Consider the following 27,694-nt stretch of genomic DNA (forward strand, 5'->3'; position numbering starts at 1 on the left):
TATGTTCAAATTCTATTGGTGTGATTATTGTGATCTACCAAACCATTCCCCCAAGTGACGATGAGATATGCCTGATTATATAAGGCCATATTGGGCAAACCCAACCCCCCTCCCCTCCTATCCTAGGCCAGGGAAGAAGAGACGTCCTGGAGACTCTACAAACCAACACAATAGATCTCCTGCCCGTGCAGCGCTCTGAAGAGGTGAGAGGTGCTGCTCGGGTCGTTAATAAGGGGGGGGTCTCGGTGGAGGATGGGGGAGGAGCGGCGTAGTCGACCTCAGGGGGGGCAGCGGGGGCGGGCATGGTGGCGAAAGAATGACGGGGGCGGAGGTTAGCATCTGCAGAAAACAGGAACAGACAGGGAGGGGGACCGGGGCAGCCAGCTAGCATTTTGCTTTTTCGGGGGGGGGGGGGGGGGGAGCGGCGGAAAGTGGGGGAGCAAGGCCGTCCATACAGGACGCCTCCTGATGAGCGCCCTTGCCCCCTCCCGAGCCTTTGTTTTTGGATTTTGCTGACGGGTACCACGTGTATGTGTGTGGCTTTTTTTTTGTTTGTTTTTACGTTATGCAGCATGCGCAGAGCAGCCAGCAAACGCTTGGCTGCTCTGCGCACTGATTTAGGGGGCCGATTACCGATGTGTATCGTGATTCTTTGATACATTGTACGTTTGAATACCGATCTGAGCATGTGTGACTTTTTTTTTTGGTGCATTCTTCGTTTTTTAAAAATCGTAGGGACTTTAACGATTTGGATTTTTTACGTTTGGGTTGCTGCATCTGCCTCATAGAGTCTACACTCACTATTCATCAAGGCATAACCCCCCTTAATTCCACATCACCCATACATATACTCACAGAAATATGTACACCCAACATATGTCTTTGTGCTTTACTACTGCCCTTAAGCTTCCCATTGTCTCCTTCCAATGTTTCAATGTTGATGTCCCATTGTAATATTCCTAACGATACTCGATGGTCTCGCATAACCTGTAGAATGTAACCCATAACCAGCTGTACAATTGTATTTCCACTATCATATCTTATTGTAAGCCACACTGAACCCGCAAAGAGGTGGGAAAATGTGGGATACAAATGCAATAATAAATAAATAAAATAAATAAAGGACGCCCAGATCTTTACGAAGCACCCTTAAGGGCAATGTATGTAAAATATAAAGCCATTGTGGGAATAGGACCATTCTCAGTAGGCAGATCCTACTCATTAAGGATATCGGTAACTCCTTCCAGTTATTTAACTGATTTTTAGTCGTCCGCATAAGCTCTTCTATGTTAAGTGGATACAAGCGTTGGACATCCATAGATAGTCTTATGCCCAAATATTTAAATGAATCCTTCGCCCATCGTAAAGGAAAAGTCCGGGCCCCATCCTTGTTGTACTTGTGGAGAGGGGGCCAACACCTCTGATTTTATCAGATTCAATCTAAAACCTGCATAGTTCTCCATATTCTCTAAATGTATCCAGTAAAGCTGACAAAGACCTCCTGTGGGTTTGTGAGATGAACTAAAGATCATCTGCAAAGGCTGCTATCTTAAAGCCTTGTGTGCCTATCTGGATACCACCTATGGCATCGTTAGTTACAATATCCCTAATCAGAGGGGTCTCTAAAGTCGATACAACAATAGAGGGTGACAAAGGACACTCCTGTCTCGGTCCCCCCTCAGTATAGGGAAATCCGGAGAATCCAGGCCATTAACCAATACTCGCACACTAGGGGCAGAATACAGCGCCTTCACACCCACCATAAATCATCCTGAGAACCCATACGCCTTCAATGTATCGAACATAAAGTCCCACTGACCCCTATCAAAAGCTTTTTTCTGCGTCAAAACCAATGAGTATTGACTGGACTTTGCATCTATGTCCATATTCCAGTGAAGCCAATATTTTCCGAAGGTTCTTAGCTATGGCTGAACCAGCACGAACTCCACCTGTGGCTTCATGAAGCAATTGTGGCAAGAATCAAGCCATGCGTGTAGCCATAATCCTGGCCAACAACTTAGCTTCAAAATTCAGAAGGGATATGGGGCGATATGATTCCAATTTTCAAAAATATCCTTGCCTGGCTTAGGTAACACAACTATTTGCGCTTGTGTCAGACTACTGTGTGATTCAAAAATTTGGTAAAGTGTTGGTATGATTGCCCCCCCCCCCCCCCCCCCCCCAGAAGCTTATAAAACTCGGCCGACATCCATCGGGACCTGGGGCTTTGAGTAATAGGCTACTCGCTATGGCCAACACCCACAGAAGGTGATCTCTCTACATGAGAAATGGGAAAGCCAAATGTACAACCAGTGGATCCAAAAAGTCTTCTCACAAATGGTGTTTCCCAAACAAGGTCTTTATTAGAACAAATAAATGACCCGACACGAATCGTGTTTCGGCCACAAGGGCCTGCCCTCAGGGGTCTATGAATAAACATAAACAAACACCACATATTAATCAAATATATGATGATAATAATAATAATAATAATAAAAAAAATAAATGAATCATAAATAATATTCATGATAATAATGATGATAAAAAATGTAAGATACATACTAGTTAAATAAACCCTAAATAATAAATTAATAAATTAACACTATAAAGTTGTTGAAATATATGTATAAAACTATACTGAAAGGAACGTACCTATAGACTTTGTGCAAAACGAATAATAAAACAATGACTCACGGTCAATTTGTATAGAAAGGTATCTAGGATAAAACATATGTAAAATAATACAAAGGGTGTGACACTAAAAAACCTTACGTCCCAGAGAAAATTATACAATACTATACATAAAAAATGTACCATACTATACATAAAAAGCATTAATAAAATTATTATTAATTATTTTCCATGAAAAAGGCAATCAGGAAACCATTTATAAAAACCAAGCATCATTCAAAGAAAACTGCTTCATACTATATATCGAAAAAAGGAACCATATGTAAACAATGTATATTAAAAAGAAGAATATATAAAAGAAAAATTGAAGTGAAAGGGAGGACAAACAAATCTGCATTTAGTAATAATGTCACAAATAGAGGTTACAACTAAAATATTTTAAATCAATATTCCTCAAAAACAATATGTATAAACAAAATAATTAATAAGCAAATGAAAAATGTAAATTCCATTTGCATATATAGATTATCGATACTGTCACACATGGAGATTACGGCAAGGATTTCTAGACTCTCGTGTACAACCGAAATGAAAAATATATGAAAAATGGGTGAGCATTAAAATGTATATAAACATATATAAATATAATAGGGAATGACAAAAGCAAAAAATGAAAAAAAATTAAAATAAAAAAATGAAAAAACAAGAATATGAAAATATAAAAAGTGAAAAAATGAAAAAAATATGAAAAAATAAATAAAATAATAAAAATAAAAAATATATATGAATGCATGACCTCATATGCACAAGCTTCGAAAAATCTACACAGCCGCAACTATCCACTGAAAAAACATATTAACTGATCTTATATACCATGTCTCTGAAAACAATGCTAAAACACAATTGACTGCAGACTAGCAGACATCTAAGTGATCATTGAATGCACCTTTCAAAGGGCAATTCCCACAAATTGAAAATACAGTAAACAAATTAAAAATGAATGCCTAAAAATGAACAGTGAATCAATAGGAAATATGTGCAACATGTGTATCGCCACTACACAGAAGTGCCCATCAAATATCTTATAAATAGGTAAAGTTATGCGAAAAGAAACTCATAAAATGGAAGTAATGTATGCCTGAAAACAATTACGACTAACCAGGCAGGGACAACCCTGAACAGTTAGCGGACACTTTCGGGACGAACATTCTGCCACAGCATGTCGCTCAAAAAAACTCCAAAAAAAAAGAAGAAAACCTGACTGAAAAAACAGATGTTGACTATGAAGTGATAGCGGGCATTTTCGGGTTAAAAAATTCTGCCACGCCGTGTCGCTCACAAAACTCAAAAAAGAAACCATAACTACAAAAATAGATGCCGACTATGAAATGTAAATATCTAATAGATTGCAAAACAAGGTGATTACCGCATCTAAAGCGCCGCTGCAACAAACTCCCTATCAAGAGTATGTTAACGGTACAAAGAAATTGGGTTATATACATTGTTTACATATGGTTCCTTTTTTCGATATATAGTATGAACAGTTTTCTTTGAATGAGCTTGGTTTTTATAAATGGTTTCCTGATTGCCTTTTTTCATGGAAAATAATTATTAATATTTTTATTAATGCTTTTTATGTATAGTATGGTACATTTTTTTATGTATAGTATTGTATAATTTCTCTGTACGTAAGGTTTTTTTAGTGACACACCTGATGTATTATTTACATATGTTTTATCCTAGATACCTTTTTATACAAATTGACCGTGAGTCATTTGTTTTATTATTCGTTTTGCACAAAAGGCCTATAGGTACATTCATTCAGTATGTTTATACATATATTTCAACAACTTTATATGTTAATTTATTAATTTATTATTTAGGGTTTATTTAACTAGTATGTATCTTACATTTTTTATCATCATTATTATCATATTATTCATTATTATTTTTCTTATTATTATTTTATAATATGTGTGTTTGTTTATGTTTATTTATAGACCCCTGAGGCAGGCCCTTGTGGCCAAAACACAACTCGTGTCGGGTCATTTTATTTGTTCTAATAAAGACCCTTGTTTGGGAAACACCATTTGTGAGAGGCCTTTTTTGGATCCACTGGTTGTACATTTGACTACTCGCTATGGCTACATCTACTTCTTCTTTTCGGATAGGAGAATTCAAGAGTTCTACATCTTTTTGTTTAAGCTTGGGCAGAGAAACATTCTCCAGATACAACTGGCTCGACAGCCCTTGACTGCTGGGAATATCAAAGAGTTGTTTATAGTAATATGAAAAATATCGCATATTACTTTTCTGAGTGCACGTCTGGGAAGTCTAGAGACACAGTTAGTATGGGGTTTGAGGGAAGGGGTCCATGGGAGAACAGTGGCTGCACTTCCTAATCCAACATTCATATTAAGTACCTAGGACGATGTGGCAGTATGTTGTTGTGTTGGCACAGATTTGTTGTACAAATTTAATCAAAAGGGGATGAAGGGGAGGGAGGGGGGATAGAAAGGAATTTGAAGAGGGCTACCTGGTAGTTGGTGCTGGCAGAGCACAGCTACACATCTGTTATTATATTGTGCTCTGTGTTGAAGGGCAGCGCCTATTGAGTTCTATGCATTTGGTAAGAATTGTAGCCCATATTGAGGGTATGAGCAGATTGAAGCATAAAGATATGGGGGTGGGAGGAGGAAAAATGCAAATTCTTGATCACAACGCAGAAGAGATATTACGAGATGTATGACAAAGTGGAGTTATTTGCTTGTTCCAAATAGAATTGTTTAATCTTTGTTATTTTGTTGATCATCAATAAAAAATATTGAAACATACTTTATGAGTGCACAATCTTCCCCATGTCATCTTTGAGAGTTATAATTTTCCTAGTCCCACCCTTTGGTCTAATCAATCTGGCCAGCAAATGCCCCACCTTGTTACCCTGTTTATATAACTGCTACTTGTAATAGACGAGATATCAGGGCCCTTCCATGTAAACATTCGTTAAGTGCTGCCTGTAGGCCGAAGAGCTGTTGTCTACGTCCCTCATCTTGAGTGCGTCCATACTGCCTCCGGGCCCTACACAATTGTGTGCCCAGACGCAATATCTCTCTATCTCTTGCTTGCCTCACAAAGTGTGAATAACTGATGATTTCCCCTCTCAACACCACTTTCGCAGTTTCCCAGAACAATAGCGGTTCCCCCCAAAGACTTTCATTACAGTGCACGAACTGCTCCCAACACTTTAAGAGTTTCTCACAAAAAGCCAGATTAGTTTGTAGTTCTAGGGGATATACCCAACAATACCTACTCCCCACTGCCAGTCCCACCCCACCACTCCATATACACCCAGGCATGGTCTGGATATAGGCGTAAGGGCGATCTCCGCTTTTAACACTGTCCCAAACTGTTGACGTGATAGTAATAGATAATCTATTTGGGCTGCGTGGAGTGTGCCCTCGAGAGATGAGTGTAATCTATATCCGTCAGGTGCAGCACTCGCCAGACATCCACCAGTCAAACAGATCAGCCATACGATGTAACCCTTTATTAGCATAGTAGTATGCCGTTCACCCATCTCCGACTTGTCCATACAAGAGTCCCACACTGTAATTAAAATCGCCCCCTATTACTAAGGCCTTATGCTGATAAGGCAATAATCTCTTAACCACCTCTTAGTAGAAACCTTGTCATATTGGTTAGGTGCATACAAGTTACAAAAAAATAATTTCTGTTGATTAACCATCACTTCCACCAGCAGGCCTCTACCCACTCCATCTATCCATATAGGTTTCACAGACTCTGCCACCCCTAAAGGAAAAAATCCATAGACCGTTATTAAATGGACTTGGGGAAAATCCACTGTTCTGGGATAAAGCAGTATAAAATGTTTTGTACTTTTTTGGGATCTTGCAGGTATTTGTGATCTGGATTGGCCACTGTTGGAAACAGGATGCTGGGCTTGATGGACCTTTGGTCTTTCCCAGTATGGAAATACTTATGTACTTTTCTAATTAACAATGCAATTCCCCCTTTCTTCCCTGAAGCTGCAGGCTGCCACACACTCTCCCACCTACCAAGACTTTAATTTAGAATGTTCCAATTGGTTGAGACGTGTCTCCTGTAGTAGCACAATGTCTATTTTGTCTCTGCAGCTGTTGTAACATTTTTCACCTTGTTTATAGATGAGTTAATCCCTCCTACATTCCAAGTTACAACTTTCACCATATAGGCCATCTTTTTTCCCAAGCCTTATAACAAGATACTGGCTAAGGGGACATCCCAGCCAGCGCCCTTCCCAGGCATCCGTGCCCTGACGATCAACAATCTGTAACATGGTCTTCTCCCCATCAACAAACCATGCTCTTTTCTTCTACCACCCAGTCGACCCCTGACCGACCCTGTAATAGCGGACTCCTCCTCCCCTCTGTTCCCTCCTCTTCCCATCCCCTGGCGGGAACCATCACTTTTAACGCCCTTCCCATTCTCCTTCCTATTACAACAAAGTACCTTATACCAGCTCTCCATCCCCCAACTTCCCTTAACAGAGAAAATGTTAAATAATAATAATAAAAGGAACAAAGAAAAACACACACATTTCATTCTCGTACATTCATGCTTCACCATAGCCTTGCAGATTACTTCTCCCTTGTTTCTATAATACTTTCCTCTGCTTTGTGGTAGCGTTGTACCTTCTCTTGTGCTCTCTATAGTCCAGTGAAACCACTATTCTTGATTTTCAATACAGTTCACCTGCTTATTTCCTCATATAGGTGTATTGTATCAAACGATATAGTCAGTCATCTTGGCCCGTCTTGTGATGGTTCAACTACAGAGTCCTCTTTTTCAAGTTGCGCCATTAGTTCCATGACTTTTCCACTGACTCATATATCTTTGTCGTCCCCTTGTAGATAACTTTAAGAGTGGTCGGGTACATCAGCGCGAAACGAACTTCATAGAGAACCGTTTTGGACAAATAGGAGCAAATAGATTGTAAGCTCTTTGAGCAGGGACTGTCTTTCTTCTATGTTTGTGCAGCGCTGCGTACGCCTTGTAGCGCTATAGAAATGCTAAATAGTAGTAGTAGTAGTAGTAAAGGTCTTGCGCTTTGCTGCTACAATGGAAGAGTAATCCTGGAAACACAGGACTTTTTTATTGTCATAGTTCAAAGTCTTACCTGATCTAATACGCTGCAGATAGCTTGCTTATGGCAAAGTTCAGCACCCCGCGATATACCACTCTTGGTCTGGGTGCGTTGTGCTCCCACTTGATGTGCTCGCTCCACACGTAGCGGCCCAGGGCCATCTTGCAGTTGTAGTTCTCTCGTGAGCCAGCCCTCCATGAAACTTCCCAGATCTCTGTCGTGATTGACTCAGGTAATCCCACTAGTCGTAGGTTATTTCTTCTCGATCGGTTTTCTAAGTCATCTAGTTTTTCTTCCAGTGACTCTACGCAGGCCCTTAGTCTGTTCTGCGATCCTCAACTGTTGAGACCCGATCTTCCAGGGCGCTCATGCGCGATTGAAAGGCCACACCTTCTCTAGCCAATTCTTCCATTGAGTATGCATCCTCTCCAACTTAGTGTCAATCGGAGTCAGGCGTCTTTCTAATAAATCCTCTAGCACAGTAGTCATTTCCGATGTTATTTCAGCAATCCAGGTGGAAAGATACAGAGGGGCCCGCCGGGCTCGCGGGAGCCGCCATCTTGTCTTCCATTTGTCTTCCCCTGCTCTTCTCTTTACTCATATTTCTCGCCGTCATTCTGCCCTCCAATGCCTCAACTCGGGTGCCACTATGTCCCACTGGGTTTTAATCAAAAATTAGTGCAACTGGGGGAGTCGATCCGTTGTACAGACTCAGAGGGGAGAATTTGGGGGTCGGAGAAGATCTCACCAGCGGCTTCTCACGAACATGGCGTCCCTCTGGAACCTTTTAAAAAAAATCATAATCACACTGGCCACCCTCCAATCATCCGGTACCTTGCTTGATTTTAAGATAAATTACATATTATTAACAATAGTTCCGCAAGTTTATTTTTCAATTCTATCAATATCTGGAAGGAATACCATCCGGTCCAGTCGTTTGCTACTCTTCAATTCGTCAAATTGCACCATTACATCTTCCAGGTTTTATACAGATTTCATTCAGTTTCTCTGACTCATCAGCTTTGAATATCTTTTCTGGCGCCAGTATCTCTCCCAAATCTTCCTCAGTGAAGACTGAAGCAAAGAATTCATTTAATCTCTCTGCTATGGCTTTGTCTTCCCTGAGTGCCCCCCCCTTTACCTCTTCCTCATCTAACGGTCCCAACTGATTCTTTTGCCAGCTTCTTGATTTTAATATACCTAAAAAAGTTTTTACTATGTGTTTCTGCCTCCAACGCAATCTTTTTTTCAAAGTCCCTCTTTGCCTCCTTATCAGCGCTTTGCATTTGACTTGCCACTCCTTATTTATTTATTTTATTGCTTTTGTATCCCACATTTTCCCACCTATTTGCGGGGCTCAGTGTGGCTTACAATACTTGTAACGATGGAAGTACAATAAGTTATAACATGATTATAGTTACATTGTGAGGAGTAGAGTTTAAAACAATGTCCAGGTATCGATAAGGGGGAGAGAACAATGGAGAAGAGAAAAGGGCTGGGTGTAGTAGAATTACAGGGATAAGAGTATTAGAGAATGTGTTGATGCATTGCCAACTGTGTGTGTGGACTTCATGTGCTTTGATCCTTTTGATAGATTTTTCAAACAGATAAGTCTTTAGTAGTCGCGGAAGTTCTTATTATTTTCAGTTGGATCCTTCTTCCATTTTCTGATGGATTTCCTTTTAAGCTTAATAGCTTCCTTCACCTCATTTTTTTAACCATGCCGGCTGTCATTTGGTCTTCCTTCCTTCTTTTTAAAATACACAGAATATATTTGGCCTGGGTTTCCCAAGATAGTATTTTTAAACAGCATCCACACCCAATGTAAATTTTTGACCTTCACAGCTGCTTCTCTAAGAATTTTTTTTCACCATTCTTCTCATTTTATCATAGTTTCCTTTTGAATGTTAACTGCTAACGTATTCGATTCATGTGTGTATTTTACTCCAAAGCCTATATCAAATCTGATCATATGATGATCACTGTTATCAAGCGGCCCCATCACCATTACCTCCTGCACTAGATCGTGCACTCCACTAAGGACTAAGTCTAGAATTTTTCCTCCTCTTGTTGGCTCCTGCTCCATAAAGCAATCCTTAATTTGTCAAACAATTTTACCTCCCTACCATGCTCTGATGTTATATTTACCGAGTCAATATCGGGGTAATTGAAATCACCCATTATTATTGTGTTTCCCAGTATGTTAGTATCCCTAATTTCCTTTAACATTTCTAAATCCGTTCATGTGGACGATAGTACACTCCTTTCACTATCCTTTTCCCTTTTCCACATGGAATTTCAATCCATAGGGATTCCAAGATTTGTTTTGTTTCCTGCAGAATTTTCAATCTATTTGATTCAAGGCCCTCCTTAACATACAATGCTACCCCTCCACCAATTCAATCCACCCTATCACTACGATATAATTTGTACCCTGGTAAGACAGTGTCCCACTAGTTATCCTCCTTCCACCAGGTCTCAGAGATGACTATCATATCTAATTTTTCTTTTAGTGCAATATATTCTAATTCTCCCATCTTATTTCTTAGGCTTCTGGCATTCGCATATAGACATTTCAAACTGTTTGTTGTTCCTATTAACATATTGCTCAGTAGTTGACAGTGTTAAATTGCAATCTTTTGTTTGATTTTATTTAAGGACATCTGATCTACTATGGTCTCTCTTGCAAACCTCGCTGTTAGGGTACCTTATCTTCCCTGTTTTGGTGCTATCTTTGAAAGATACCTTGCTCCGAACCATGTGTTTTTGAACAATTGTTGGACTTCTCCTAAGTTCTAGTTTAAAAGCTGCTCTATATCCTTTTTAAATGCCAATGCCAGCAGCCTGGTCCCACCCTGGTTAAGGTGGGAGCCCCTCATTCTGGAATAGGCTCCCCCTTCCCCAGAATGTTACCCAGTTCCTTAAAATCTATAACCCTCCTCCTGTACCATTGCCTCATCCACGCATTGAGACTCCTGATATCTGCCTGTGTCATGCATGGGCCTTGGCGTGGAATGGGGAGCACTTCTGAAAATGCTACCCTAAAGGTTCTGGAGGAAAGGGTATGGAAATTAGCTAATAAAGTTTGCTTCTTTTTTTTTAATTCTACGTTTAACAATATCCTAGGATTCTTCTTTTAACCCAATCTTTAAGTTACCAAGCACCCAGCAAAATAATGTCACTTACCAGAGAAATGTCCTCTTTTCTCAGAACGTCTCAGAAAGAAAGTTAAGCGAGACCCTTCCTCCCTATATCGTTTGGATTCTAAGGAGACTACTTCAAACAAACCCTTTGAAGCTAGCCCAGTAATCAGATTGCCCTTAGTAACCTTTGCAAACATTCTACTTCTTCACACCTTAATTACTACCTAATTCAGGTCTGTAGTAGTGCTACCTCTCCAGCAGGCAAAGAACAGAAAATAACTTTCTTTTAGGACAGTTTGAGCCTTGCTACTATCCTTTCTAATACTCGTGGCTGTTAAGTTTCTATCTCAAGAGAAAGTTTCAGTTTAAAAGTAAGGGGAAAAGGGTTGTACAATATGGAAACTAAATAATAATGCTTGCATCTTTCTTTTATGTTTGTTTATTTTTTTTCTAAGACTGAATTAGGCCCTGTTGTTCCTTCTAGAGTCTCTGTTAATGCTGTGGCATAAATGTCAAGTTTGCCTTCAGAGCCTCTGCATATCCTTGAGGGCTGTGGTCTCCCCCCTCACCCCCCAAACTGGAATTGTGATCTTCTTAGTCACAGCTGTGACCAAAGAATCCATTGCCAGGAGCTTAAAAGACTCCAACTCCTCCAGCATCAACAGGAAAGGCAACACATAGCACATGCAACCTGAAGGCCTGAACCAGGAGCACTCCACTGAGCCTCAATCAGCTCAAGCATTGCCTCATGGATATGGAAGGTCGTAGAAGGCCATTCAGAGCACACATGATGGGATTGGAGGTCGTAGAGGCAGGTTGAGAGGATGGGGTCAAAATATGGATAATATCAAGAGCCCTGGAGATCAAGGAGGTCAGTGCCTTCTTGCAGAACAGGTGCACCACTAAGGGATCATCCCCCTCATCAGGTGGAAGTTCACACTCCTCCAGGGCATCCCGAGAAGCAGACACCACCGAAAAAAAAGAAAGGGGCACTCAGTGAAGGGCTGACGGACACTGAACCCACCTCCCAACCAAGCTGATCCTGCAAGCGCACTGTCTTAGAGGATCGAGGCCCCGGATCTTGAGAGCTGAAAGAAGCCACGGAGAGGCTTGGCAAAGCTGGCTGAGACTATCGCAAAAGGAAGGCCTAGAGCAGAAGCAGCACTAACTCAGAGGAAAAAAAAGGGAACGACCTCCTGTTTCCCCATTGCCAGACCCCCGCACTACACTGATATAGAAACCACAGAGGTCACATGCAGCTGTGTAGCCTGCTGCAAGCAAGACCAAGCAACAGGTGCACAGGAACAAAAATAGCCACATTCCCCACACTAGCTGCATCGCTGTCAGAGCTGGCACACCCATGGGAAACTCAGAGATAAAGACAAGGCCGTGGCTGAAACTCTCTCGCCCAACTCTTGCCGCTGAACAGGCAGCACAGAACATGTGGGATATACTCCTTACACAGACTCATACACCCTGCACTAAGAATAGCACCTAGCTGTCTCTGAAGAGGCTGCCATAGGGAACAGTACTTCAAGCCCAGAAAACACTTGCATATCTAATAAGATCATCTCACCCTTCATATCAAACTGGGACTCATGAAGATCTTCGTCAAAGCTATGAACAAAGAAGGGAAGGGATTTCAATAGGGAGAAAGTGACGTGAGAAGCGCAAATGGCAGCACTGACCCAGCTGGAAGAGCACTCTGAAAAATTTACCTCAGTGGATCAGTGGCTAACAAACCTTGATGTGGGGCACCAGTCTCTGCAGGACAAGTTTGAGGATCTAGAGAACCGCAGTCGTCGTTGGAAACGTGAAATCTCGGATTTTACTTTTTGCAGATGACATCCTGCTTACGCTGATAAATCCACTGATTTCTTTTCCGGCGGTTTTGGATTTGCTACGAGAATGGGAAAATTAGGTTCTTACAATGATAATTTTCTTTCCTTTAGTCATAGCAGATGAAGCCATTACGTATGGGTTGTGTCCATCAACCAGCAGGGGGAGATAGAGAGCACTCAACTTTTCACAGTGCCTCATGGCCAGCTACCTCCACTGCCTCTTCAGTATTTGAAGCTTCCAAAGCAGTATGGCAAACCGCAATGGGAATAACATGAACTTTCCTCACAGCGAACGATGGCCCCTTAACAAGGGCATAAACTCCAAAAAAGGAGGGAATTAACTCATCCTCCTGGAGGGAATAAACTCGTCCTCCACTTTGTATAAACGGAAGGAATACTTGCATCCTCCTGGAGGGAATAAACTCATCCTCCCAAAACATGAACTGGAGGGAATGAACTCATCCTCCTATAACTGTAACAAGAATCCTGAAGACTGTTTTCCGACTCCCCAAGGAAGGAATATAACTTCAGGAAACAAGAACAGCACCTAAAATCAGAATCACTGCAATACAGACAATCATACAGGGAGGGCTCATGGCTTCATCTGCTATGACTAAAGGAAAAAAAATTATCATGGTAAGAACCTAATTTTACCTTCCTTGTCATCAAACAGATGAAGCCATTAGGTATGGGATGTAACAAAGCAATCCCTAAATAGGGTGGGAACAAGCCACACCACGCGCTAGCACCTGTGCTCCAAAACGCGCATCCCTCCTGGCAGCCACATCCAGCCTGTAATGTCGGGCGAAAGAGAGCTTACAAGCCCATGTTGCAGCACTGCAAATCTCATGACGAGATAGTGCTCCAGTTTCCGCCCAGGAAGAGGAAATCTCTCTTGTGGAATGTGCTTAAAGGCTTCAGGCGGAGCCGGCCAGACAGCAGATATGCTGAAAAGATAGCTTCTTGAGCCAACGGGCAATAGTGGCTTTAGACGCTGAAGACCCTCTGCGAGGACCTGCAAACAGCACAAAAAGATGATCAGAGGTCCTGAAAGAATTTGTAATTCGCAGATACTGCAACAGAGTCCTGCGCACATCCAAAAGGTGCAACTGCCCAAATGAATCTGGAAACGCCTCCTCAACAAAGGAGGGAAGAAAAACAGGCTGGTTTAGGTGAAACGCTGAAACCACCTTAGACATGAAGGAAGGCACGGTCCGAACCGTGACCCCTGACTCTGAGAATTGCAGAAAAGGGTCTCTACAAGACAGCGCCTGGAGCTCTGACACCCGTCTCGCCGAGGTAATGGCCACTAAAAAGACGGCCTTCAGTGTCAAATCTTTCTCTGAAGCACGCCGAAGCGGTTCAAAGGGAGCCCCCTGAAGGGCCTTCAATACTAACCCCAGGTTCCAAGCTGGACAAGGTGCCCGCATGGGAGGACGGAGCTGAAGCACCCCTCTAAGAAACCGTGCCACATCTGGATGAGCATCTAAGGACATGCCTTCAACCTTGCCACGCAGGGAGGCCAATGCTGCCACTTGCACCCACAGGGAATTATAGGCCACTTTCCGTCTCTGTTGACAACGCCCTCATCCTCCCCATCTCTTCAGCCCGCAATCTCTGAGTCATTTTCGACTCCTCCCTCTCCTTCTCTGCCCATATCCAGCAGACAGCTAAGACCTGTCGCTTCTTCCTCTATAATATTAGCAAAATTCGCCCATTCCTCTCTGAACAGACCACCCGAACCCTCGTCCACTCGCTCGATACCTCTCGTCTTGACTATTGCAACCTTCTTCTCGCTGGCCTCCCGCTTAGCCATCTATCCCCCTTTCAATCTGTCCAAAATTCCGCCGCACGTCTTATCTACCGTGTGAACCGATACTCTCATATCACCCCTCTCCTCAAGTCGCTTCACTGGCTCCCGATCCGTTACCGTATACAGTTCAAGCTTCTCCTATTGACCTTCAAGTGCACTCAATCTGCAGCCCCCCCATTACCTCTCTACCCTCCTCTTCCCGTATGTTCCCACCCGTAACCTCCGCTCTCAGGACAAATCACTCCTATCTGTACCCTTCTCCACCACCGCTAACTCCAGACTCCGCCCCTTCCGCCTCGCATCACCTTTTGCCTGGAACAGACTTCCCGAGCCCATACGCCATGCGCCCTCCCTGCCCATTTTCAAGTCCTTACTCAAAGCCCATTTCTTCTCCCTTGCTTTTGACGCCTAACTACCTTCCCCATTCATGATACCTACACTGACTACATAGTTTGTAACCTTTAGATTGTAAGCTCTCTTGAGCAGGGACTGTCCTTCCCCATGTTTAAACTTGTACAGCGCTGCGTAACCCTGGCAGCGCTATAGAAATGCTAAGTAGTAGTAGTAGTAGTACACCATCCTGCAAAAAGTACAGAATCGGCGAGACAGGAGCCCGCAACGGAGAAAGCGCTCTTGAAACACACCAGACTTCAAATTGGCACCAAATCCTGGCATAAGCCACAGAAGTGGAGCGCTTATGGGCCTGCAGGAGAGTGGAAATTACCTTATTTGAGTAGCCTTTATCTCTCAATTGTGCCCTCTCAATCGCCATGCCATAAGACCAAAGCGGCAGGCGTCCTCCATGGCCACCGGACCCTGTGACAACAGGTGCGAAACCAGAGGTAACGGAAAGGGAGCCTCCAACAGCATCTGTCGGAGGTCCGCATACCAAAGCCTCTTGGGCCAATCCGGGGCAATGAGCACCACTTCTCCTGGATGCAGCCAAATCCGCAGGAGCACTCGCCCTATCAAGGGCCACGGAGGGAAGACATACAGCAAGCCCAGGGGCCAGGGTTGAGCCAAGGCATCCCACTCGGCAGAGCGAGGATCCCTCCATCTGCTCAAGAAGCACGGGACTTTGGCATTGGAACTGGTCGCCATAAGATCCATCACTGGCTTGCCCCATTTGGCACATATCTGCAGGAATACATCGTCTGCTAGTTCCCACTCCGCTGGATCGATCTGATGCCTGCTTAGATAGTCGGTTTGCACGTTGCTCTGACCTGCAATGTGAGCTGCTGACAGGGACTGTAGATGCAGCTCGGCCCAGTGGCAAATTTGTTCGGCCTGCGCGGATAGAGCTCTGCCCTGAGTGCCGCCTTGTCGATTTATGTAGGCCACTGCTGTCGTGTTGTCCGACATCACTCGGACAGCCAATCCTTCCAGGGTCACTTGAAAGGCCAGAAGAGCCAGAAACACCGCTTTCAACTCCAGGCGGTTGATAGACCACTCCGACTCGTCGGGCGTCCACAGACCCTGGGCATGCTTCCCCTGGCAATGTGCGCCCCAGCCCTTCAGGCTGGCATCTGTCACCACTAGGCACCAATCGGGGAGCGCCAGTGGCATTCCCCGCCGTAACATGCTGTCCGAGAGCCACCACTCCATACTGAGGCAGGCCGCAGGGAGCCAAGAAAGTCTGCACTGATAATCCTGAGATACTGGAGACCATCGTTGAAGTAGAGAATACTGTAGAGGTCTCAGGTGCGCTCTCACCCATGGCACCACTTCCAAGGTGGCCGTCATCGATCCCAACAGCTGGATAATGTCCCAAGCTCGCGGGCGGGGCATCCTCAGGAGCAGACGGACCCGATTCTGAAGCTTGCACCGCCTTTGCTCAGGAAGAAACACATAGCCCGAAGCTGTGTCGAACCTGGCCCCCAAATATTCTAGAGATTGCGAGGGGGTCAGGTAACTTTTGGCCATATTGACGACCCAGCCCAGAGATTGAAGGACTGAAACCATTCTGGCTGTAGCTAGATGACTCTCTTTTTCTGAGTCTGCTCTGATGAGCCAGTCGTCTAGGTATGGGTGAACCCGGATACCCTCTCGCCTGAGAAAGGCAGCTACTACCACCATTACCTTGGAGAAGGTTCGGGAGCTGTGGCGAGGCCAAAAGGCAAGGCCCGAAACTGGAAATGTTTTCCCAACACCGCAAACCACAGAAACTTCTGGTGCGGGGGCCAAATTGGTATGTGCAAGTAAGGTTCTTTCAGGTCCAGAGACGTGAGAAACTCTCCTGGCTGTACCGCCGCAATGACGGAACGCAGGGTTTCCATGTGAAAATGCCGCACTCTTAAGGACTTGTTCAGCTCTTTTAAGTCCAGGATCGGGCGAAAAGACCCGCCTTTTCGTGGCACCACAAAGTAAATGGAGTAGCGGCCTAGACCTTGTTCGGCGGGAGGCACCGGTGTCACAGCCCCTTTCTGGCACAGACTGTGCAAAGTCTCCTCTACCGCCGCCCGTTTGGGAGCAGAACCGCATCGGGACTCCACAAACACGTCTCTCACCGGGGCATCGAATTCTATTCGGTATCCGTCTCTGATCATGTCCAAGACCCACTGATCTGCGGAGATTTTAGCCCACTCCTAGAAAAAGAGAGGAAGTCTTCCTCTGATGACAGGAAACGAGGAGGGGGCCGGCGCACCATCATTGAGAGGGTCGTCCCTGAACTCCAGGCCTTGAACCGGCAGCTGCAGAACGTTTGTCCGAGCGAAAGGAGTTTCTCTGCTGAAAGCGGGCACAAGAAGTGAACCCAGCAGCATGCCCCGGGCGGTACCTTCTAGCTTCACGGAAGCGAGTCTGTAAGAGGAGCGGACCGCCTGACCCTTAGAGGAAGGTTCGGCCTATCTTCGGGCAAGCGCTGAGGTTTGGAATCCCCCAGGCCTTTAACAATGTTTTCCAGCTCCTCACCAAACAGGAGAAGGCCTTGAAAGGGTAACTTCACCATCCTTTGCTTAGAGGCCATGTCCGCTGCCCAATGTCGTAGGCAAAGAGTGCGGCAAGCCGCCACTGCTACAGCCATTTGTTTAGCCGAAGCTCTGACCATATCATAAAGGGCGTCAGCCAAAAAGGACAAGGCCGACTCCATCCGCGGAGACACTTCAGATAAGGTCTCCGCTCCATCACCGGGCTGTTCCACTGCCTGCTGTAACCAAGCCAGGCAGGCTCTAGCAGCATAACAACTGCATGCAGACGCCCGAACAGTGAGACCTGCCAAATCAAAGGACCGCTTCAGAGCTGAATCAAGCCTGCGGTCTTGAATATTGTGATATCCCCCTTCTTACTCAGGGTTACCTGGTTCTCAATATTCAGATCATATGCAAATTAGTGTGCTACCCCTTCTCGCTCAGGGTGACCTGGTTCCCACTAAGCAAATTAAACAGGTCTCACCAACGGCATATTTCTCAGGCAACTCTTTATTCCAGCCCCTGGGCACACTTCTTCTAGCTTAATACTTTATGCTTTCATAGATCTTCACACTGAGCCTCCTCACACAGGTACATGGGCTCAGTACTACACCAATACTTTGGGGACTCTCAACCCCAGGCTTTGCAGCCTGCCTCTCTCAGTACTTTGGACACACAGTCCTTTCTTCTTTGGACACACAGTCCCCCCTCTTTGAACACACAGTTCTGGACACACAGTCCTTTCTTCTTTGGACACACAGTCCTGGACACACAGTCCTTTCACTGAACACACAGTTCCTATAAGTACTGAAGACACACAGTCAAACACTAATGCTTTAGGGACTTCTTACCCCAGGATTTTCAGCCTGCTGATCTCCTTTGGACACACAGTCCACCACAAGTCCATAGGGTTAGCCAGTCTCTTCCAGGGGATCTCTCTTCATCTGCTGCCAGCTCACTTCTCTTCCTTTCACAACTCAGGTGGGGTATAAAGTGGTTAATTAACTACACAGGACCCAGCCCATAACCTCCCACACCTGTGGACATCCCAGGGCTCTCCCCGGTCCTAGCGACCTCCACCTATTCTCCTACTAGCGCCCTCTAGTGGCCTACCCCGTATAGGACAGTCTCATACTTATCACAATATCCTTCAGGGCAACACCTCCTTCAACAGGGAGGGTAGTTCTCTTTGTCACAGCCGTGACCAGGGCATCCACTTTAGGCATTGCAAAGCGAGCCAAATGTTCCTCACTCAGAGGGTATAATTTTCCCATAGCCCTGGCAACCTTCAAAGGTCCCTCGGGGTCAGCCATTGAGCCGAAATAAGCTCTTGGATGGAGTCATGCAAAGGAAAGGCTCGAGCAGGCTTTCTGGTACTAGCCATCCTTGGATTAACAGAGGAGGCTGTGCCACTCCCAGGATCTTCAATCGAGAGGGCTTGTAAGGCATCTGAAATAAGCGCTGGCAGCTCCTCGCGGTGGAAAATCCTCACCACAGTGGATCATCAAGCTCCTGTGGCAATTCTGCACCCGACTCTGGCTCCTCAGCCCAAGAAGTTCTGCCAGACCCGTCAGAATCCTCATAGCCCGACCACGGGGGGGAGGGGGGGAGGGGGTGCGCCACACTCAGAAGGGCAATTAGCCGTTCTGCGTTTATCAGGAGGATAAGAAACAGGCCAAGCCAACTCCAAAAGGCCAGGATCCACCGGGGGGGGCAGGCAGAGGGTCCGAAGATCCCTGTGGAAGAGCTCTTTTAAGCATGTACGCCCTATGCAGCATTAAAACAAAATCAGGGGAGAAAACTGCTCCCTGACCACCCGGATCCTGCCAGGGCTATCAGCTCTATTATTAGCCTCACTCAGAGGACCCCTCCCTCCCCCCCCCCCCCCCGGATTCAGGGCTCTCCGTTGCAACGGAGGCCGCGCCATGTGGAAAATCCAAAATGGCGTCCGCTGCCAGCTCGGAGTGCAAAAGATCGCCGCTCGCCATGCTCGGGCCGGCTCTACCGTCTGTACAGCACGAATTACAGAGCCCCGCTGATGATTTGCGCTTGCACCTCCTTTTTTCTCTTCTTTCCTTTCTCTTTTTTCCTTTCCCACCTGTTGTCTTTCTTGCTTCCTATGTTTTTCCATCATTGTTTTCCTGTTATTTGTATTCTTGGAAATTAATAAAATATTTGGAAATAGAACAGCGCTTTACAGTCTCCGCAGCCATCGCCGAAAACGGCAGTAAAATTAAAAAATGGCGGTTCGCGCCAAAAATGTCCCAATCGCGGGCCCACCCCGGAGGAGTCAGAAAACACTCTTACCTTACTAGACCGAGTATCACAGCTCCGGTCCTGCAGAAGAATCTCAAGAAAAAAACCTCTTTTCCAAGATCGCTGCGCTAAAGCTCGACGCGACTTTTTTTTTTTTTTTTACGCTGTGAGGAAAGCAGAGGCAAAAGAGGTAAATAAAAACACTCCGGAGGCTCAGATAAGTGGGAAAGGTAGGGAAAGGTGAACCAATGTGCCTGCATCCACTGAGTGGGAAAGGACAGGGAAAAGCAAGCTAATATGTCCACATCCACGGGGGCATGGGTAAGGCAGGAAAAGGGCTGACCTATGTGCCTTCAAAGTGAAGCTGCTATAGCCTCTAACACCCCGGCTAACAACTGGCAAGCCAGGAGCCACCCCCAGGCAGATTTTTGATGGAGCTCGAATAAGCTGCAGCCACCCTGCTTGGGGAGCTAGAGAATACTGAAGAGGCAGTGGAGCTAGCTGGCCATGAGGCACTGTGAAAAGTTGAGTGCTCTCTATCTCCCCCTGCTGGTTGATGGACACAACCCATACGTAATGCCTTCATCTGCTTGATGACAAGGAAATGGAGTATTATCAGGGTTTAAAATCAATCTCGATAAATCTGAGGCCTTAGATATCAATTTAACTGATCAACAGCTGACTGTGTTACAATCTGGCTACCCTTTTCAGTGGGCTGCGCAATCTATCCGCTATTTGGGGGCTTGCCTTCCTCGTGCCCTTGACTAGGTGCATGAGACCAATTTTCCAGTCGAGGTGCGAGAATTATTCTTGGACTTAGATCGGTGGGAAGGGCTGACGGGTTCATGGATTGGGCAGGTCAATGCGATTAAAATGATCGTACTCCCAAAGCTATTATATCTATTTACCTATCTCTCTGCCAGATAAATTATTTTGGGGCCTGCAGCATAGGGTTTTCTCTTTTATATGGAATAGGAGGCCCCCACGGGTGCATCGAGCAGTGATGTATCAAACACGCTTGCAGGGAGGGATGGGGTTCCCTTTTTTTCTTCTCTATTGCCAAGCGGCCCATCTTCAAATATTAGCAGATTGGCTCCAGGATAAGAATAAGTTTGGAAACAACTTGAACAGGGGTGGGTAGGTCAATATCCATTAAAAGCAATACTGTGGCTGCCATCTCAACATCTTAAAGAGCTTGTTCGAGGGTCACCCCCTATGCTTCGATGGCCTTTGGCTGTTTGGAGTGCAATAAGAGAGAAATGTTTTCATGGCCAACTGTATTTCTTGCACGTTTATCTGCTTTGCGCCTCACTTTGGCCCAGGGGCTTTGGATGCTAGCTACCGTTCTTGGGAGACCTGGGCCTTTGTGCACTAGGCCAGGTGTGGGAGAAGGGGGAGATTATATCATTTGCTGAATTATGTGAAGAATATGACATCACATGCTTTTCACTATCATCAACTTCAAGACTTTATTGTGCAAAGGGCAAAAGGGGATTTAAGTTTGGCAGAGACTTGTCTTGAGAGGGCGCTGGCTGGGGGGGGAGGGAAGGGGGGGGTTTCTAGGATATAAAGCTCTCCTCTCCTATAATAAACCTATTCTGTATTACTTAGCAAAGTGGGAGAAGGCATTAGGCGCCTCTTATGAATATCTGCAATGGGAAAGGGTATTTAAATCCCTCCTCAAGGTCTCTGTTTCCAGTGCCCTGGTTGAAAATGGACATAAGATACTCTATTGTTGGTACTATACGCCCCAGCGCCTAGCTAGGATGTTTCATTTGGGGTCAGCTCTGTGCTGGCGCCAATGTGGGTTGGAGGGGGATATGTTTTACATTTGGTGGTCTTGTTCCCGTGTACAAACGTTTTGGTCTATGATACTACAGTTTATCTTTCAGGTAACTGCGGTCCAATACCCTATGAAGATGGATCATTGTCTTTTACACTTTAAACCATGGGGAATAAAAGAAAAAAAAACAATTCACTGTTTTGCCATGCAGGTATTTGTGGCAGGTAAGCTGGTCCCAGCAGCAGTGTAGAAGAGCCCTACACTCCCAGGTTTACAAGCTATTCTACACAAGTTGGATTATATTTATTTGATGTCCAAATTAACGGCTATGCGCACAGGCCAGCTGCTGACCTATCACAAGATCTAGGACTTATATATTCAATGGACTTCACATCAGACTGCTCCCGAACCTGCATTTGTTTTGCAGGAGAGGTTTTTCTTTGGGGGACGGGGGAGGGGAAGACATTACATTAGGAAGGGAGGTTTTGGTTATATGATTTTTTTGTTATCTGAATGTTGGATGTGCCTATGTATGTTGTTATTCTTTTCTCATCAATAAAGATAAATACATTGGTAAATAAAGCAAATGCTCAATTTGGTTCTCTCCAGAACTTCAGACCCTTAAGTAAGGAAGAACAGAAACTGGAAAGGAGATGGCATAAATCACTTTTGGATGAGGGTAGGCTAAACTGTAGGAAACACATGACAAAGTACCACCAAGCCTTAACAGCAACCATTAAAAAAACTGTAATTTTCTCAATACATTGAACAAGGCTGCCAATTCAACCAAGCATCTATTCAGCATAGTAAATGGCTTAATGCAACCCCCCACAACTGAACCAGCATGCCCATTTGAAACTGACCTACAATCATTTTTATGGGACTCAAACCAGTAACATGGGGCTTTCACAAAACCCTGAGAGGTCTTGGACCAACTACCTGCTCCTTCAACCCCTGCCCATCAAAGATAATTTAGCAAGCAAGCAGGACCTTATAGTAGGAACCATAAAAATTGCAAACTCCTTTCTAATGCACAACTACCCAACAAAATTAAAAAGGGTAGTAGTGTGTTGTCTGCTAAAAAAGAGCAACCTCAATCAGGGCAAGCTCAAAAGTTACTGGACAGTATCTAACATCCCATTTCTAGGAAAACTTATGAACAGTCTATGTTCATCCAACTGACTGGTAAAAGAGAGAAATGGGCTAGATCCATGGCAATTTGTATTCAGACTTGGTTACTGATGGAGACAGTACCAATGGCACAGCAATTGCCCGGATCAGATCCTATCAGATAGGCAACAGTACACATTGTTTGGCAGCACCTCATCGCCACCATGGATACTGACCTGTGGAATACTACAAGGATCAATACTGTCACCTATTTTGCTTTAATACCTACCCAAGCCACTAGCCGAGCTGCTTTGGATGATGGATACTCAGTTCTACATCTACGCAGGTGACATATAGTTACTCACAACCATTGAACCAGACTCACATACAGCCCTGAATAAACTGACAACTATTTAACAGCAATTCAAGAATGGGCTAAAAACAAACTTTGCCTGAACCCAAGTAAAACTGAATTCCTGTGGGTCCCTAACACAAGCAGCTAAATATCTGACATTACAATCCCTTTTAGGAGCTGACTCCCCGTTAAATCACAAGTCAGGAACTTTGGAATACAGCTAGACAATACTTATGATGCTCCCCCAAATCCAAGCAACTTTCAGGAACCACTTATATCATCTGTGACATCTACCCTGTTTCTCTCCATACATCAAGAAGGCAAGGCTGGTCACAGTGGTTCATGCCATAATATCAAGGCTGGATTACTGTAATGCATTCAACATTAGTCTCACTACAAAGGGTTTACACCAGCTCCAACTGATTCATAATGTTGCAGCATGACTGATAGAATTATCACATCACACCATTTCTACAAAACTTCATGGCTAAATTTTAAAAAACTGATCTTCAAGAAAATGGGCTAGAATACTTGCACAGGACCTCTCTCAATATACCTCCAAGCAGGGCTCTAGAGTTAGAAACAATTTTGGGTGGAGTCGGAGTCAGTAAAAATGTACTGACTATGACTCCATCTTCAAAATAAAAACTTACATTTATTTATTTATGACATTTCTACCCTACATTTTCCCAAGAAAGCTCAGGTTCAATGTAGCTTACATAAATTAAGAAGAAGCATTACAAGACAATATTAATACAAGAATACAATTTTTTTTTTAAACCCAAAACTTTTCATATTAGCTGAACACAGATCTAAAGAAGTGGGCTTTAAGTAAACTTCTCAACAACATATAATCAACTGTCTAATATAGTTGGGTAATGAGTTCCAGAGTTTGGTACTTTGGTAAGAAAACTTGGCATTGTGGATAGTTTTGTAGGTTTATAACAAATGGTTAAATTTATCATTTTATACTTACATATTTTTTTGTCCTATTAAAGCTCATATCTGCTATGGACAACAAAATTATGATCTTTTAGATTATATTGTTGTAGCTGCCTCAAAACTCTCCTGAATTCACCAAGTGCACACAATGCAGCTGGCAATAAGAGAAAGTCTGCAAGGACATGCTGATGCTCCGAATGGCAAGGTGAGGAAAGTAGTTTTTGCTGCCAGAACACCTAAAGTTGAGTTGGAAATGGGGAAATTACTGATTGAGCCACACTCTGGGACAGTACCTATTTAATGATTCAGCACCTGCTTGATCTCAAACCCTTTCTTGTGGGCATGGCCAACCCTCAAGTGATGCCAAGAGAAAGTCTGTGGGACACAGGTGACAGAATTGGAAGAGTTGTTTTGTCACCCATTTATATTCACTAAAATATTACAAGCTGAGGATTTAACTCCAGGTATATTCTTGAAGGAATGGAAGAAGCTCATGTTTCATCTGTCCCAAAAGGAGGGTTAATTACAGATGACATTTCTGCTTCAATAAAACTGAGGCACAATTATTAGACAATAAGACTTTTTGGCAGCTGTTTATGTAGACACAATGCACCTTATTCTTCTGGATAATGAACAGCTGACTAAAGGGAAAGGTGCTCTGTGTGAGGTAGCAGTTAGGATGAATGGGTTGCAGGAATGTAAGGAGGATGATGAAGAATTTAATTTTGATAAATATCTGGATCAGAAAGAGCATGCAAAGCATCACCGCAAAGAACATAATTCCCCCAAACACATACCCCCCCCCCCCCCCATATTTAGCCAGTGGCAGGCAGTGTGGTTAGCTGCCACCACCAGAACTGACCCTAGATATTCAATGCTGGGTCATTTCCGGTGACTGACATTGAATATCAGGGGGGGGTTTTGGCCAGCTCTAACTTAACTGGCTATGTGAATATTCAGCACTGGACAGTTAAGTTAATAGCAGGCAAAGATAGAACTCCTAGTTATGCGGTCCGATTTGCCCACTAAACTTAGCCAGCCAGAGCTTGAATAGTCACAGTAACCAGATAGCCACTAAGTGCTAATATTCAGTGGAGACATCTGGCTATCTCGTGCTGAAAATTAGCACTTAGCTGGCTAAGCATTATTTAACCAGCCAGAAGCTATTCCTGGCCAGTTAAACAGTACTAAATATTAGGCCTATAGAGAACAAATTTAGGGCCCAGTTTACTAAGCTGCGCTATAGGCACGTGTTTTTAGCGCATGCTGATTAGATCGCTAAACGCAAGTCGCCCATATTATGCAGTGCCGATAGTCAGCAATAGCAGGCTGCTTCAGCCTGTCCCGCCCTCGAGAAAAAAAGGGACAAGATGCAACTGAAGAAAGGCCCCTGGGATTGGCTAAAGCAGTCTGCTTTTGCTGATGGTGCCGGCACTGCATAAAAAAATTTACAGCATCAAAAAGAGCGGTACCGGATTGCAGGGGTGGAGGGAGGACGAGGGAGAAAGGTGCTGCACTCAACGGAGCAGTGAGGACAGATGCCCGAGCCACAGGGGAGGATGCAGAGGGGGCCAAGTGTCCAAATTCTGGGAGCTGGTTGTTAAAGTACCCACAGGGGACCTTTACTTTAACTTACTTCTTCTTTGTTACAGCAAAATTCATTGACTCTATTATTTTTAATTATCTCTGATGTTTTATATGTTGCATAGTCAGGAAGTATTTTTTCACAGAGAGAGTAGTGGATGCTTGGAATGCCCTCCCGCGGGAGGTGGTGGAAACGAAAACAGTAACGGAATTCAAACATGCGTGGAATAAACATAAAGGAATCCTGTTCAGAAGGAATGGATCCTAAGGAGCTTAGCCGAGATTGGGTGGCAGAGCCGGTGGCGGGAGGCGGAGATGGTGCTGGGCAGACTTATACAGTCTGTGCCAGAACCGGTGGTGGGAGGCAGGGATAGTGCTGGGCAGACTTATACGGTCTGTGCCCTGAAAAGGACAGGTACAAATCAAGGTAAAGTATATACAAAAAGTAGCACATGTGAGTTTATCTTGTTGGGCAGAGTGGATGGACCGTGCAGGTTTTTTTCTGCCGTCATCTACTATGTTACTATTATTACATTGTTTAATTGTATTTTACTAACTGTAGCCTGCACTATGGTATTGTGTATGCCACATTGAGCCTACAACTAGTGGGAAAATGAGGGGTATAAATGTGTTAAATATATAAATAAATTGGACTTGGGGTAAATCTACTATTTCTGGAATAAGCAGTATAAAATGTTTTGTACCTTTTGGGGATCTTGCCAGGTATTTGTGACCTGGATTGGCCACAGTTGGAAATAGGATGCTGGTCTTGATGGACCTTTGGTCTGTCCCAGTATGGCAATACTTAAGTACTATGTACTTAATGTAAGTAGGGTCAGCACACAAGAGTCCAAGTGGCTTTTGCAGTCAAGCTACAGGAGTAGATGCTTAAAAGAAGCAGCCACGTCACCCTCACAGGCTTGAGGAGACATCACCAAGAGAAAAGCGCGACAGTAGTTCTCTCTCTCTCTCTCTCAAACTGCATCTGATCTCATTTTGGATGAAAAAGGAAGGGAGAGAAAATAACCCGTTGTTCCCACACAAAATATCCAGCAAACACAGTGCCTTAAAGCATCTCTTCCCATCCTCTCCCCCAGGGCTCAGAAGAAGCGTCTCTTCCCACGTACATTTTGCTCTTAGACGCATTTACGGAGATGCTAGACACAATCGACTGCCCTCACACACGCCAAAGACCCCTCTTTCCACGCGACCCGAGACAGACGAGGATCTCTTCCTCTCCTTCTGCACTGCCCGGTACAGCAAGTCTTTCTCTCCCCCCCAATCCACGCACAGACCACTCTCTCTCCCCAAATCCTACCTTCAAACTCATACTTTCAATCGCCCGCCAATGTCTTACTCAGAGTCAGACACTGTCAGACACCCCGCCCCCTTCTGACGCTACTTCCCTTAGGCAGAGTAACAGTTCCGCCGTGCTGAGAGAACAACAAAAAAAAAAAACACGCACACACTCGAAATATATCGTCAGATCAGAGGCAAGGCATGGATGGGGCGGAGGAGGTTAGATTAAGAATATGAGAAGGTTGAATATCCAACCTGTTTGGGAGAAAGTACGAGGCTATGTAGCCCAAGGGGATTTTCTTTAGTCTCCTTAATGTCGCCCATTATATGGGTTGAAAGCCAGTAAGCACCTCACTGATTCACCCAAAACAATAGCGAAAGATTATCAGAAATAACGGACTGCCTATGCATGGTCCATCTGTAAAAAGTGAAAGTCAAAAGCTGTTATAGGCAGTGCTTTAACATGACCAGAAAAACTTTTCGAGATACAGAATATTCACTTGGAAAGCATATATTCACTGTGAAAGCTTCAAAATAACTTATTAGATAAGCAATACTTATCTTGGTATTTCACCAATCCCACTTATTTTCTCAAGATATCCATACATTCCAAGATAATCGCCATCACAAACGTTTATCTTGAAAAGTATAGATATCTTCAGAAAATAAGTATTTCCCCTGAAGCGGGATTGGTGAAATTTACCAAGGTAAGTATTGCTTATCTAATGAGAAGTTATTTTGAAGCTTTCACAGTGAATATAAGCTTTCCAAGTGAATATTCTGTATCTCAAAGTTTTTCTGGTCATTTTTGTTATAGAATTGAAAATTAGGTGGAGTTTTTTTTTTTAATGACTAATGATGATTAGGGAGAGCCACCCACAGATATGA

At 44.3% G+C, this 27,694-nt stretch overlaps 1 protein-coding gene across 1 annotated transcript in view; it reads right to left on the minus strand.

Moving 5' to 3' along the window:
- LOC115477495 (putative ATP-dependent RNA helicase DDX11-like protein 8) overlaps window positions 1-26,884 on the minus strand; it is a 348,371-nt gene extending 321,487 nt beyond the window's left edge. The window contains 1 exon segment of the mRNA XM_030214406.1: window positions 26,826-26,884. Within this exon segment, the coding sequence (XP_030070266.1) occupies window positions 26,826-26,837 (12 nt within the window). The 5' untranslated portion in view covers window positions 26,838-26,884.
- Between the last annotated feature and the right edge of the window lie 810 nt (window positions 26,885-27,694).

The sequence above is a fragment of the Microcaecilia unicolor genome, chromosome 9, assembly GCF_901765095.1.
Source record: "Microcaecilia unicolor chromosome 9, aMicUni1.1, whole genome shotgun sequence".
In the NCBI taxonomy this organism is placed as follows: Eukaryota; Metazoa; Chordata; class Amphibia; order Gymnophiona; family Siphonopidae; genus Microcaecilia; species Microcaecilia unicolor.